Source organism: Neopelma chrysocephalum, unplaced genomic scaffold (genome assembly GCF_003984885.1).
Source record: "Neopelma chrysocephalum unplaced genomic scaffold, ASM398488v2 Primary Assembly neopelma1_23, whole genome shotgun sequence".
Lineage (NCBI taxonomy): Eukaryota > Metazoa > Chordata > Aves > Passeriformes > Pipridae > Neopelma > Neopelma chrysocephalum.
The window spans coordinates 1-13342 of record NW_020897691.1 but is presented as its reverse complement, the minus strand read 5'-3'; the positions used below and the strand labels follow the sequence as shown (position 1 = coordinate 13342).

Below are 13342 nucleotides of genomic sequence, written 5' to 3'. Positions count from 1 at the left end.
AAATTCTTTACTGTGAGGGTGGTGAGACACTGGAATGAATAGGTTGCCCAGAGAAGCTGTGGATGCCCCATCCCTGGAGGTGATCAAGTTGGATGGGGCTCTGAGCAACCTGGTTTAGTTGAAAGTGCCCCTGTCCACGGCAGAAGGCTTGGAACTAGATGATCCTCTAGGTCCCTTCCAACCTGAACCATTCTCTGATTCCATGGTGGCTTCTCCCAACAAATGTTGTTACTTACACCGCTGGGCTCCAAGCCCTCTCGGCCGTACCCTGACACGCTTCTATTCGCTTTTGGTATGTCAACCCCCCACGACAGGCAGCACCTCTGTCTCTCCCCCAGCTGCCGCAACGCGACCAAAGGTGGTTTCTCCCCGGCTCGGGGCCGAGAGCGCGGGCGGGGCGGGGCTGAGCCCGCGGGGGCGGGCGGGGCGGGGCGGTGCTGTGCTGTTCTGTGAGCGCTGTGGTCGCGGCGATCCCGGTGCTGCCCGTAGTGCGGCGGCTGCTCTCGCCATGGCGGCCGGCAGCGGAACGAAGGCGGCCGAGCGGCTCTACGACATGGTGGTGTTCGGCGCCTCGGGCTTCACCGGACAGTTCGTGGTGGAGGAGGTGGCGCGGGCGGCGGCGGCGGCGGCCGCCGGCGAGGGGCCGCTGTGCCGCGGCCCCCTGCGCTGGGCCGTGGCCGGGCGGAGCCGCGAGAAGCTGCGGGCGGTGCTGGAGCGGGCGGCCGAGCGGCTGGGTACGGGCCGCGGCTGGGCCGGAGGAGCAGCGCCGGGGCAGGGGGGCAGCGGGTCGGGCCCGAAGCCGCCCGCGGGCGGGTGTGCGGGGAAGGGCTGCGGGGCGAGCCCCGGCGCTGGGGCGCGGAGGTGGGGCGAGCCCCGGCGCTGGGGCGCGGAGGTGGGGCGAGCCCCGGGGAGGGCGGTGAGGGTGACCGCGATCTCCGGTGTGCAGGGAAGGCGACGCTCGGGGCAGAGGTCGACGTGCTGCTGTGCGATGTGGGCGACGCGGTCTCACTGGCCGCCATGGCGAAGCAGACCCGGGTGGTGCTGAACTGCGTGGGCCCGGTGAGTGCGGGGTGCGGGCGGGGCCGCGCCGGGGCTCGGGCGGCCGCGTTCCCCGCGCCTCTTCGGGGGGGGGCCCCCCCCGGGCTACGCGGCTCCTTGAACCCGAACCCGAAGGGCAGCCGCGTACTGCAGTGGCCGCAGGGTGTCCCACTGCAATGGCTGGTGGCGCGATGCGGGGACACATCTCCTCACTCAAATACAGCAGGGTTCGGTTTAGGTCTTCCACAGGAAGCGTAAGAAACTGATGGTAAAGTTGGCCCAACGTTTCAGGTTGGGCCAGAGTGTTTCGAGTGGGGTTAAAAGGGTTTAAAGGGTTAAAAGTAGAGCAGGAAGAGGGCCCCACAGCCCTGCTGCTGTAAGCTCTTGGCTCTTTTAAAACTTCCAGCAGCAGTATTTCCAGTACATTCAGAGGGCATCAAAGTATGGGAGGCGGAAGTTGGGTCATGCCAGTGTCTTTGAAATTAAGTGTGTTTAAGCAGAGAATATGCTGATAATAAAGCAGAAAAAACATAGAGTGAGACTAGCAGCAGTATTCAGTTGGTCTTGGTGATCTGATTTTATGAGAGAAATCAGGTGTAGTAGCCTGCACAGCAAACTCCATTATCAGTGATGGAGTTTGTTACGCTGTTCCTTCTCCCCACACCCCCAAGAAATAAAAGCACTATTACATTTTTAGCCCCACTTAGCAAAATCAATAGCCACCAAATTTACTTTTATTGTAGAGGTGTACATTAGATAAACCACGTTGGGTAAGTTCTGGTGTATGGGTTTTCTTTTGTTATGTGTGGTGTTCTTTCCTTCTATAGTATAGATTCTTTGGAGAGCCTGTGGTAGAAGCTTGTGTTGAAAATGGTGCAAGCTGCATTGACATCAGTGGAGAGCCCCAGGTATGTGACAGTAAAAACCACTACCTTACATAAAGGATCTACGAAAGGAGTGTTTATTTAGTGTGCTTCATGTTTCTGCTAATGTTTCTGAACATGAACACAAATTCTGCCTCCTCCTCTACAATTACTGCAAAAGATGCAGTAATTCTTTTAAGGTACACTAATGTGTGTTGGTTGTATAGTTTTCTTGCTTGTAAGACTAGAGCCTTTTAGGTTCTCTCTGGAAATCCCAAGTTGCTGAATTCTGCTTCAAGCCTCAGTTGTGATTCTACATAGGAATTCTATACATTTCTTTGCACTGCTGTGAAACTTTGATCCGATAGACCAGGACTTATATATATATATATATCTGTCTTAAAGGTGCATGTAGGTGGTTTGAAGCATGTAGAGTGCTATAATGTGACAGTAAAGCTCTGATGGCTAATATTGCATATGGCCAAGAATGGATTTCTGCTTAAAATACTTGTTCTGACTGTGTTTTAGTTCCTGGAGGGAATGTACCTGAAATACAACGAAAAAGCTGCGGAAAAGGGGGTATATGTCGTTGGAAGCTGTGGCTTTGACTCCATACCAGCTGATATGGGAGTACTGTACACCAGAGACAAGTTGAAAGGTGACTTGAATAAATACGTCCTTATGGTGAAAAGGAAATGCAGATTATGCTTTCATCTGGTTTCCTAAAGCAGCAGTGTTTCTGTGGAAACTCTTTCAGTGACTCTTTTTGCCTGCCTTTACCAGGTGACCAGTTTCAACCAAATGTAGTAGAGAGAAATTTCAAAGTAAGTCATATTCCCATACTGGAGAAGATTGGTAGAGTAGGGATTCAAGGTCATGTTGCTCACTGAGAGGACAACCTTCAGCTATGAGCTGTTCAGCCAGTGTGTGGACTTCTCTAGGCAAGCCTCAGCACACTGCCACTTGTGCAGAGGATCTTGTAGGGAAAAGACAGTGCGGGGGGGGGACAGCTGTGGGAGAGGGTCCACAGACTGGTAGGTAATCAGGTTTCCTAAGTTTTCTTTTCCAGCTGCAAGCTCTTAGAAGCTGTTGTGTAAGTAGCAAGACAGTGCCATGCAGTGCCTTTTGCTTTAATAGCAGCTGAAAGAGGAGAAATATATTTGAGAAAAGATGTGAGAGGATTTTATTCTATGTAAATAATACTTGATCCTGGTCTCAAATGAGGATACTCTGTTCATCAGGTCTGACTTTCAGTTGGGAGGGCCGATAGCAGTATCCAAATGTTTTGCTTTTATTGGCTATGAAAAAGGCTGTTAAATGGGGTTGGTTTTTATTGAAGTGTATTATGAACTTTAAGTTGAAGAAACCTCAAGTGGGATCTGACTAGAGGGAGAAGCAAGGCATAGAAATGAATATCTAGTTGCTCATGAGGTTGTAATTTCATGTTTGAAACCTGTTTTGAATAAAGATGTCTTTTATATTTTCTTATTTTGACTTTATGGCATTACCACCTGTTTATCCAGTTGCTTGTTATATGGAAATTTACCCGTACAAGTAGTTTTACAGTCTCATAAGGAACTGAGCAAAGCGAAACAAAACAGAATTTGGAGGCACTGTTTTGTTCTGCTGCTCATCACAACTAAGCATTCTTTGCAAAACATAAGCTGTGCTAAAATGAATGTTGTAGGATATTTTGTTTTGGTTTAGGCTACTTGTTTTTTTGGGGGGTTATGGGTGGTTTTATTTTGGTGGAGGGTTTTTTGTAGTTCAAGTGTACCAAATTTTTAGTCCATCTTTGCTTTCACAGCCAACATCATCCTTTATTTTGAAACTTGGAGGAAAACGAAATGTGGTTCTTAATATTCCTTCCTTTTTTTACCCCAATGAATTTTTTACATTATCTCATTAACTAGGTAAGACAAATGAAAAAAATTTAATGAGTGAAGGTAGTATTAGTGACCCTTATTGAAATACTTTACACAAGGAATTTAATACTTTCTTGCTCAAATAGCTGTGCATCTTAATGTTATGTTATTTGGCTTTGAGATAAAGATGTAACTCTGCCTTTTCAGCTGATAATGTCAGTGGCCTGCTGTTTGAGTCTACCAGAGCGTACTGTGGTCTTGCAAACTAATGGCTGCATGTGCCAAGTAATATTTTCTCCTCCCTTTTGACAGGTACCTTAACTGCTGTTGAAAGTTTCCTGTCGGTAAAATCTGGGCCTGAGGTTAGTTGGTTTCTGCCTTCTTGAAACTCAGAGGTTTTTGTGATAACATCACAGTAGCCCATCAGAATAACTGTTGCTACATTAATACGGTCCAAAGAGCAAGCTGGCAGTTATTTGAGTCAAAGAACTTTATTCTTTAGGTGCTAATGAAAGTTTCCCAAGCAAACACCATTTTGTAAGGTCTGTTTTCAGAGGGTGTCTACCTAGAGTTTGTTATGGTAAGCTGTTTCAAGAATTATTTTGGTTTTGCAGAGATGTGGGAAGGATTCTTACACAAATAAAACTATAACAAGATCCATAGTGTGTTGCCAGTAATCCTAGTGTTTGTCTTTGGGTTTTATTGTTTGTTGGGGGCGAGTTGTTTCAATATACTTAATGCATGTAATCATGATACAGGTAGGTAGTAATTGTAATAATGTGAAATATATGTAATAATTCTAATGTCATTGTTAAAACAATGCAATGATGATCCAAGCCAGTCTTGGTGCCCAGCAACCAAACATGCTATTTCTGGCCTAATCACCCATCTTAATAGATAGGGCCTAAGTCACAGTCTGTTCTTACAAACATCTGGAGGAGTGGAGGAAGCCCTTGGACTGGGAGGATAATATCCATCTATTAATGAACAGGGAATAGTAGTGAATGAGTATGTACAAATCTGTATGTTGGGTAGAAAGATGGTTTACCTATGTGTGATGTAACTTCTAAGTGTTGGTAAGAAGAGATATCAATAATGGGAATTAGCTGCAGTGGGAAGGTTAGAAGAGATACAGATATGTATTAAGTATGTGGGGCCTGAGCATGTTGTGGGTCATATGGAATGAGGGATGGAGATTGCATTGGGTGTGGCTGAGTTCATTTCCCCATAGAAGCCATCACTGTGCTGTGTTCGTGTGGTAGCTGCAGAGGTGTTGATAACACACCAGTGTTCAGGCTACTGCTGAGCACTGCTCCCACAGTGCTAAGGCTGTCTCTGCAACATTCTCCCCCTCATCCAGTAGTCTGGGATGGGCAAGATCCCGGGAGGGGGCACAGTCAGGACAGCTGACTAAAGGGATATTCCATGTCATGCAAGTTCATTCAGCAATAAAAGCTAGAGGAGGAAAGGTGGGGGGCATTTGTTACTACAACACCTGTGTTGCGGAGCAAGCACTCTGCATACTGAAGCTCTGCCTCCCAGGAAGTGGCTGGACATCACCTGCTGATGGAAAGTAGAGAAGAAGTCTTTTGTTTTCCTTTGCTTCCATGCACAGCTTTTGCTTTATTAAGTTGCCTTTGTCTTCACACACAAGGGATTTTTCCATCTTATTTTCTCCTCTCCCTATCCTGGCTAGGAAGAGAGTGATAAAGTGTCTCGATGAGCACCTGGCATCCAGCCAAGGTCATCCCACTCCACTATAATGCATGTAATCATAACACATATATGTAATAATTGTAATATGTGTAATAGTTCTAGTATCGGTGTTAAAATGAAACCTTTAAATACTGAACTAATTACTGTTTCGGGTGTGTCGCCAGGGTGTTTGTGTACATGATGGGACCTGGAAGTCAGCTGTCTATGGCCTTGCGGATGAAGACAACCTGAGGAAGCTTCGAAAAAAGATAGGATATGCCCCTGTTCCAATAGTTGGTGCAAAGCTTAAAAAAAGGTATAAGTGTGAGATGTGAAACATGCTGTCTTCTAACAGTTCCAGTGTTTATGATGCAGATTGCTAACATAGTATTAAATACTGAAAGGATGCATTTAGGACTTCAGTATAATATGAACACATAGATGCTCATCTAGTAGAATTGAAGATAAGTTCAGCTTTACTGATTTGTTCATATCTTACTGAAGAGAGAACATGTCTCAGCATTTACTAGGTTTCAAAGTTCACTTGTTCTAAGACTTTTAGTGGCGTGGCATACTTTTGATTTTAGAAGTGATTAGTAGAATGGGGAAAAAAAAAGAAGACTCTTATATTGATTATCAAATTCATCCTTGCTGTAGTGCATGGAATTTTGAGTGAGCCAGGGATAAATTTGGCATTGCTTGCTTTCACTGAAAAGAGATAATGTCTTAAAAAGGCTTGAGAGAAAGCTGATAATGGTAAGGCCAGTATGATCAGTTTCTTTCAGTTTGCACAAACATTGGAACATTTTTTAATGACTTTATTATTTTTTCCATTTGCAGAGGATTTTTGTTTTACAATCAGGAATTCAAAGAGTACTCTATTCCATTCATGGGATCCGATGGTTCTGTTGTGAAACGGACTCAGCGTTATTTGCACACAGAGTTTCAGGAAACACCTGTAAGTTACTGTTATTTGTGTACTATGTCTTCTGGGTGCACTGGCCTGTTCCATGCTGCTTTATTCTGTGGCTGATGAGGCTGCCTTTGGCTGCTGGCATGATACTTATGAGAGTGTCTTGTAGGGTTGCCCTGCTGTCTGATTTCTGGATATGTATTTGTAGGGAATGGAAACCATGAGTCACAGTCACATTTGAAAGGTTGCATTAAATGCATTAATTTCTGTTTCTGTGCCGAGGCTTTTATTGTTGTACCAGTAGAGCTTCTAAAAGGATCATAATTTCAGTCTGTGTAGCTGTAGCTAGGTCAGCATATAGTGTAGTAAATTCTCTGGTAAAGAATTCATATGCTGCTCATTTATATCTTAAGACTTTGATGCTTGGGTCTCCAGTGTGCAGAGTAAAGGCAGTGTGAAGTGATGGTGTTGGAAAAGATGTTTAATTTTTGTGTTCCATGGTTTCCTGAGAGGACACCAGCACCAATGGTCTGTATAACTGCTGTGCAGAATCACACGCATCAGTTAAGAGATGAGAGTGAGACAGTGCATTAAAAATATCCTTGGAAGCTATTAATGAGAAAGGCTTGCCACTGCTATTTCAGTTTCTCTTACAGAAAAGGATGAAGAGGAGGAAAGAAGGCTGAAATCAGATACCAAAAACATATCTTTCTGTAAAGTTGTCCGTTCTTATTTACCATGCCTGCTCCCTCACCACTCTGTAGTTATATTATCTTCTCAGAATGAATGACAAAGTGAAGCATTCTTCAAAGAGTTGCTTAGGACTAAGACACTTGTTTAAGGCCCTGTTTAAACTGCTATCTGTTCTATGAAACAACTGCATCTTAATTTGAGGTAGATTAATTTTTTTTAAATTGATGCAAAAAATTTAATGTAAATCTTATCAGTGAAACTATGTTTTTGCTTCAGGTCCAGTATGGTGCTTATGTGAATGTAGGTGGTCTTGGATCTGTTATCAAGCTGATGTTTGCTGGCATGTTATTTCTTCTTCTGGTGAAGTTTAACTTTGGAAGAAAACTTCTGACAAAAGTAAGTTTTCAAAACACAAAATAACTTAATGTTTGGAGATATTTTTTTTTCTCTCTAGTTTACTGTTGGTCTTTTTTTTGTCTCCGCCCCCCCTCCCCTCTCATCATGTAGTACCCAGAATTTTTCTCTGCTGGACGCTTCACAAAGAAAGGACCAACCCAGAAACAGGTAACTGACTGTTTTCCATCACAGTTATTCAATACATTTGTTATGGTAATAGTGGAATAGTAATTTAGAATCAACTGCTTAGTCTCGGAGAAATAATTTCTAAATGAATCATAGAATATTCTGAGTTGGAAGAGACCCACTAGGATCATCAAGGTCCAACACAGGCCCCGCACAGGACAGCCCCAAGAGTCACACCATGTGCCTGAGAGCATTGTCCAAATGCTTCTTGAACTCTGTCAGGCTTGGTGCTGTGACCACTTCCCTGGGGAGCCTGTTCCAGTGCCCAACCACCCTCTGGGTGAAGAATCTCTTTCTGACCTAAACCTCCCTTGATGCAACTTCAGGCCATTTCCTCAGGTCCAGGTCACCACAGAGAAGAGATCAGTGTCTGCCCCTCTGCTTCCCCACATGAGAAGGCTGAAGACTGCAATGAGGTCTCCCCTCAGTCTCCTCTTCTCCAGGCTGAACAGACCAAGTGACTTCATCTGCTCCTCATATGGCTTCCCCTCTAGGCCCAAATGCACATTTTGTGTGCCTGTTCAGATAGTTATAGAGTATTTACATAATTGTGCCTTCTGTTATTAGACATCAGAGTATGTGTAACTCCTGTGAGGAATAAATGGATAATATTGCTAGGCCTGATGTATTTACATGGGTGGCTCAGAGCACTCTATCGAAGGTGATGACTGAGGGAGACCAATTAGCAAAAACCCAGGACTGAAAGCACTGAGAGAATAAACAGACTTCAGAAAAAGAACAGTTCCAACAAAGTGGAAGCAATTAAAAATTGAGATGAGATTATACCTCTTAAGCAATAACTCAAAATAAGTGCTCTCATGTTTAAATGGATTATAGTATTCGGCAGAATTCTATATATAGAATTTGGATACTTATATTTACTACCTGTGTTTGCCTGATATCGGTGAGTTACTGTTTTGGTGACCATGCTTGTCTTGTTCACTACAGATGGATGGAACCTCTTTTACAATGACTTTTTTTGGTGAGGGTTACAGTGAGGGGCAAGATCCCCAGAGTGGCAAACCAAATGTGAAGATCTGCACTGAAGTGAAAGGACCAGGTATGTATGTTAGTAGCAGCTAACTGCTTTTGCCTGCTCCAGAATAGGTTTATGATTCCACTGCTGTCTCTTTCACCCTTGAGAAGCACTTGCAACATGAACAAAGTCAACAGGCTTTACAGTGTATTGCCTTGGATACTAGAATTCATTGTGACTTGGTTTTTGAAATGGCCAGTTCATTTGCATTCTTGTAATTATCTTTCCTCTGGCTTTCCCTGTTCCAATTCTCATGTTTGCCGAGTAGAGCCATTGAAGGGAGAGGGCTTTAAGAATAGTTTTCAGTTGTTATAGCCTGGAGTTACTACTTGTTTTTTTCCAGTTCCCTGGGAGTGAACTTAACCAGGTCTGGTGCGGTATAATTTCTAGATATAGCATACTTCTGTTCAGGTCATTCTTTGAGGGGAGATGACACCCTATGTGGTTTGGAGAGAGCAAGAATCTACGTTCAGAAAGGAGTTAATGTAGCATAGCTTCTTTAAATAACTAGAGATGTAGCTGAATTCAAGCATCTCACAGCATAGGTCTGAATTTAGGCACAGAATGGCGTAAGTTCTTGCTGTATCAGAGAGCCCTCTCTCACCATGATGTAGACACTCATGATTGTGGTGTGGTTATAGGCCTATATGTGAAGCAGTATTTGTTTGGATTAGATTTTAAGGACTTCACCAGCTACTTGGGCTGATTACTAGGTAAAAAACGCTGTTCTTAGATGGGGAAGGCTGTTTCATTTCCGAAGAGATTATTCTTCTGAATGCCATTGGGAAGAACAAAATTACATTCTACATTTCAACACACTGTATGTCATTTGGGGTTTTTGTTTTGTTTTGTTTGTCAGAGCCTGGATATATTGCTACACCTATTGCAATGGTTCAAGCAGCTGTATCTCTTCTGGAAGATGCACCTTCTCTGCCTAAACGGTAAGTACTTTCCCATTCTGAGTAGCTTGCTCTTCCTTAAAGCTACTGTGTGCAAATGTTTCTGTTTGAAAATATATGTATCAACCCTGTGGATTTCTGTGTTACCTCACCCAACTGGCTGTGCAAGGGAGCTGCTTCACCACAGGCTGATTTAAAGCCACTTGGTCTTTCCCAGTCTTTCAGTTTGAAAGGATGTATCATAGGCTTTTAGTCAGGCTTTTGCATCCCTGTTTATATGTTCAGTTAATGGAATGGTTTCTATTGGGTCTGCTGGATGCAGAAATGAATCTATAATTATAACCACCTTGCCAAATTTCTTATCCACTCTGTTCTGGGACAAAGTGGCTTTTTCTTTCTTAATCATGGAAGCACATCTTTAACTTCACAAAAAGGTGTCCCTCAATCACTGTGCCAGTAATGTTTTTCTCTTTTCACTAACAGGGGTGGTGTATATTCTCCGGGAGCTGCCTTCTCCAAAACAAAACTGATTGATCGCCTCAACAGACGTGGTGTTGAGTTCTCTGTTATTAGCAAGCCTGAAGTCTGAAGTCAAAACATAACTATGAATTAACACCTTTACTGGGTCTAACTCCAATAAAACTCATTTGGCTGCAAAAGCCTAATCATAAAATAGTTTCACTGTGCAATTGTTTGCAGCAGAAACAGAAGAAAATTTGACTTAAATGTATAATACTATTTGCTATAGTGAGAAAATCCCTAAAGGGTGGGTATTAATTCACAGACATATTAAATTGGTAACTTCTTGGATAGTAGTTCTAGAATTTTAATGTCATTCGAGTTTTTCAGGTTCCTACTTAGTGGATCAGCTATAGCATCTGCTTCAGAAGTAACCATAGCTGCCTCGCTTCACCCCTTCTGCAACTATGTAAAGCAGGCAGGCCTGGGATAACAAGTGCCTTAGCAGATGAAACCACTAGTTACTCCTTGTGTTTAGCATGTCTTTAATATCATTTTCAATTAATCTTTATTTAATAACTGTTCTTAGTGCAGATCTGTGTATTAGGGTTTCTATAGTTAGGTAAGTAGTAATAAACTGTATTGTGCTTTTGCACATTGTAACGATGGAGGCTTGTTCTGTTGATCATTTTGGAAGCTGTTTGACCTGATGCAATCCAGGTTCTAGGTGCACTGGCTTATTTTTTACTGCTTGATACTGTAACTGATGAGTCTACTTTTTGCTGCTAGCATAATTATGACAGTGTCATGTCGGGTTATCCTGCTCTCTGGGTATGGATTGTTAGGGAATGGAAGCCTTGAGTTACAGAAATATTGAAAGGTAGCCTTCTTGATTTTGGGGAGTGATAAATACATTAAATTATTCTTCTGTGCAGAGGTGCTTTTTTTTTTTTTTTTATCTTGTAAAAACTCTGAAAATTAGTCTGAGATATATAAAGGTCTCTATCTCAGCTGCATCACATTCACCATTTTTATTATCAGGCAAACCACATAAAAACTGATGCTTTATAGTATCATAGCTGCATTGAAGATTGCCTTATGGATGTAGTTCACCATATAATTTAGGTGGTTTAGGTGCTGCTTCTTAAGTTTTTATACCTTCACTGCACTGTCTTCAATAACCTAAAGTTAAAAAATGCCTGTTAGTCTGTTTGGTAAGGAATAAAGTATTACCTTCACACTAATGAAACTGAAGATGGTGAAAAGCTGCTTTTCCTTTCAGATCACTACCAAATTGAAAGTTAGAAACATACAGTGTACTCTCTACTACAGATGAAAGTTCATTCATTTAAGGGGCAGAGATCAGAGCAGTCAGTGTATGCAATTCACAGGCTCCCTTTCTGGTATTTCCGTTCAGGACTAACAATGTGCCACCGCCCATGGGCAGTGGGCAGTTTTACAACACAAGGTGTGTATGCAACTGCCACTGATCATCACATTGCAGTGCCTCCTGCACTACTCCACACCCACACAGAGTGACCCACTCTGTGTCTGACAGGGTAAAACACAACTACGTCCCCGGAGTTTAAAGCTTTGGTTGTGACAACAAAACCGGTATTTTTCAAATTAATTTCCTGAAGAAACAAGAATATGGCATCTTTTTGTCTGCAGTGCTATCTCCTATCCCAGTAATTTTTGCAATTTCTACACTGCTCTTCCAAAAGGCACACAACATGTTATTCCACAGGGCAGCATTTCCAGTTGCTGTGTCCAACATGGCAACTCTGCAAAGCAACGGCCACAGCTTATTTCTTCACTAATTAATCAACTGTGCACAACATGAAATGAAGTGACTGCTATAAAAATACCTACACGTCTTCATGTAGAAGTGTTCAGGTCTTCTCAGATTGGCTCAGAAATGTTTTCAGTATTGAAAGGGTTTAAAAGGAGGAGGAAGAAGCTAGTTCAAGGATATGGGTGATATTTTGTAACAAGAGAAAGGTCTCAACAATTTTGTTCAGGTAGGCAAATATAAAAAGATTAAGTCAGGTTTTATTGCCTTGCATGGTATCAATTTGATGGCAGTGAATAGAAATGCAGCTTAACACAAACAACTGATAACTAAAATTACTGCAAAAAGTCATCACTGAATTTGGCAGATACTTGGCTGATATTGCTTAGTTGTCATTCACGTAACTGTATTAAGAATCTGAAGCATGCATATGTGGCTTCTAGAAATGCATGTCAAACTGCACAGAACTACTGAGCACTTAAATACTGAGATGGTTAAGCTACAACTTGCATCTTTTAAATAGCTAACTGTAGATTGAAAAGTCCAAGTTTAATTTACTTTGTCCTATGCAATAAAAATAAGTGTATTTCTCAAAGCTATGGGACAAACTGATCTTAACTGAGAACTAAACTTCCCTCTTTAAGACTGTTCCCAATTTACCATTTCCAGTATGTTTTTGGTTTGGTTTGGTTGATACCAGCTTTTTAAAATACAAACCTTAGCCACAAGAGGAGTCTCCAGTAAATTCAGCTTTGATGCTCCTGGAGAATTCTTTTGTGAGATAGAGTGATGTGTCTTTGATTTCAGTGGGCTGGATACCACAAAAGTAGAAGCTCTGCACAGTGTCTGCCAGCTTTCATCCTGTGCCACAGAACAGGAAGGAACAGGCCGAACCACCCAATCCAGCAATCTGTTAGGACACACAACTTAAACTATGAATGTAAATAAATAAATGAAAAAATGCTGTGTTCATCTGAGATGATACAGAACAAAAACATTCAATGATCAATAAATGCAGGTGAAGCCTCACTGCAGGGGTGATGTATCAGAGTCACAAACAAGTGACAGGCACTTTTGGGGTGTCAAAGTCTATACACCAACAGCTTGATGGTAGTCAAGGTTTTAGTCTCAGCTATCTTAAACTCTGTAAGCGCATTTACCATAGTATAAATGCATGTATTTGCATAAGTAAGATTGTCATACCAAAACAGTTTCTCTGAATATTACTTCTGATTAATTGATTCATAAATGTTATATATTGTATGTGCAAAAAAAACGAAACAAAGCTTTATTCACATTTACCTTCACACCAAAACCCTAACATAATTCAAATTTCTCTCTTTCATTCTCTCTTCCCCAAAAATGTAGCTCAAGACTAAACTTTGTGAAAAGGCTGCTTACCTGTAATATTGTGAGATACTTGTTTTCTGCTCATTTCCCAACCATACTTCTCTAAATTTGGACAATACTTTACTGATGAAAGTTGCTCGTGTATGCACATTTCCTG

At 42.3% G+C, this 13342-nt stretch overlaps 1 protein-coding gene and 1 long non-coding RNA gene across 2 annotated transcripts; one reads left to right on the top strand and one right to left on the bottom strand.

Moving 5' to 3' along the window:
- Positions 1-442: 442 nt before the first annotated feature.
- Positions 443-10977, top strand: SCCPDH (saccharopine dehydrogenase (putative)). Its single transcript, XM_027683654.1, has 12 exons — positions 443-734; positions 947-1059; positions 1866-1946; positions 2430-2559; positions 4079-4128; positions 5647-5777; positions 6302-6419; positions 7344-7463; positions 7575-7631; positions 8598-8709; positions 9545-9626; positions 10068-10977. Exons 1-12 carry the CDS (start codon positions 509-511, stop codon positions 10171-10173), a joined length of 1326 nt encoding a protein of 441 aa, XP_027539455.1. The 5' UTR covers positions 443-508; the 3' UTR covers positions 10174-10977.
- Positions 10978-11059: 82 nt separating this feature from the next.
- Positions 11060-13342, bottom strand: LOC113967772. Its single transcript, XR_003534284.1, has 3 exons — positions 13237-13342; positions 12553-12745; positions 11060-11225 (listed from the first exon to the last, which is right to left on the bottom strand). It is a non-coding gene; the product is annotated as an uncharacterized LOC113967772 (long non-coding RNA).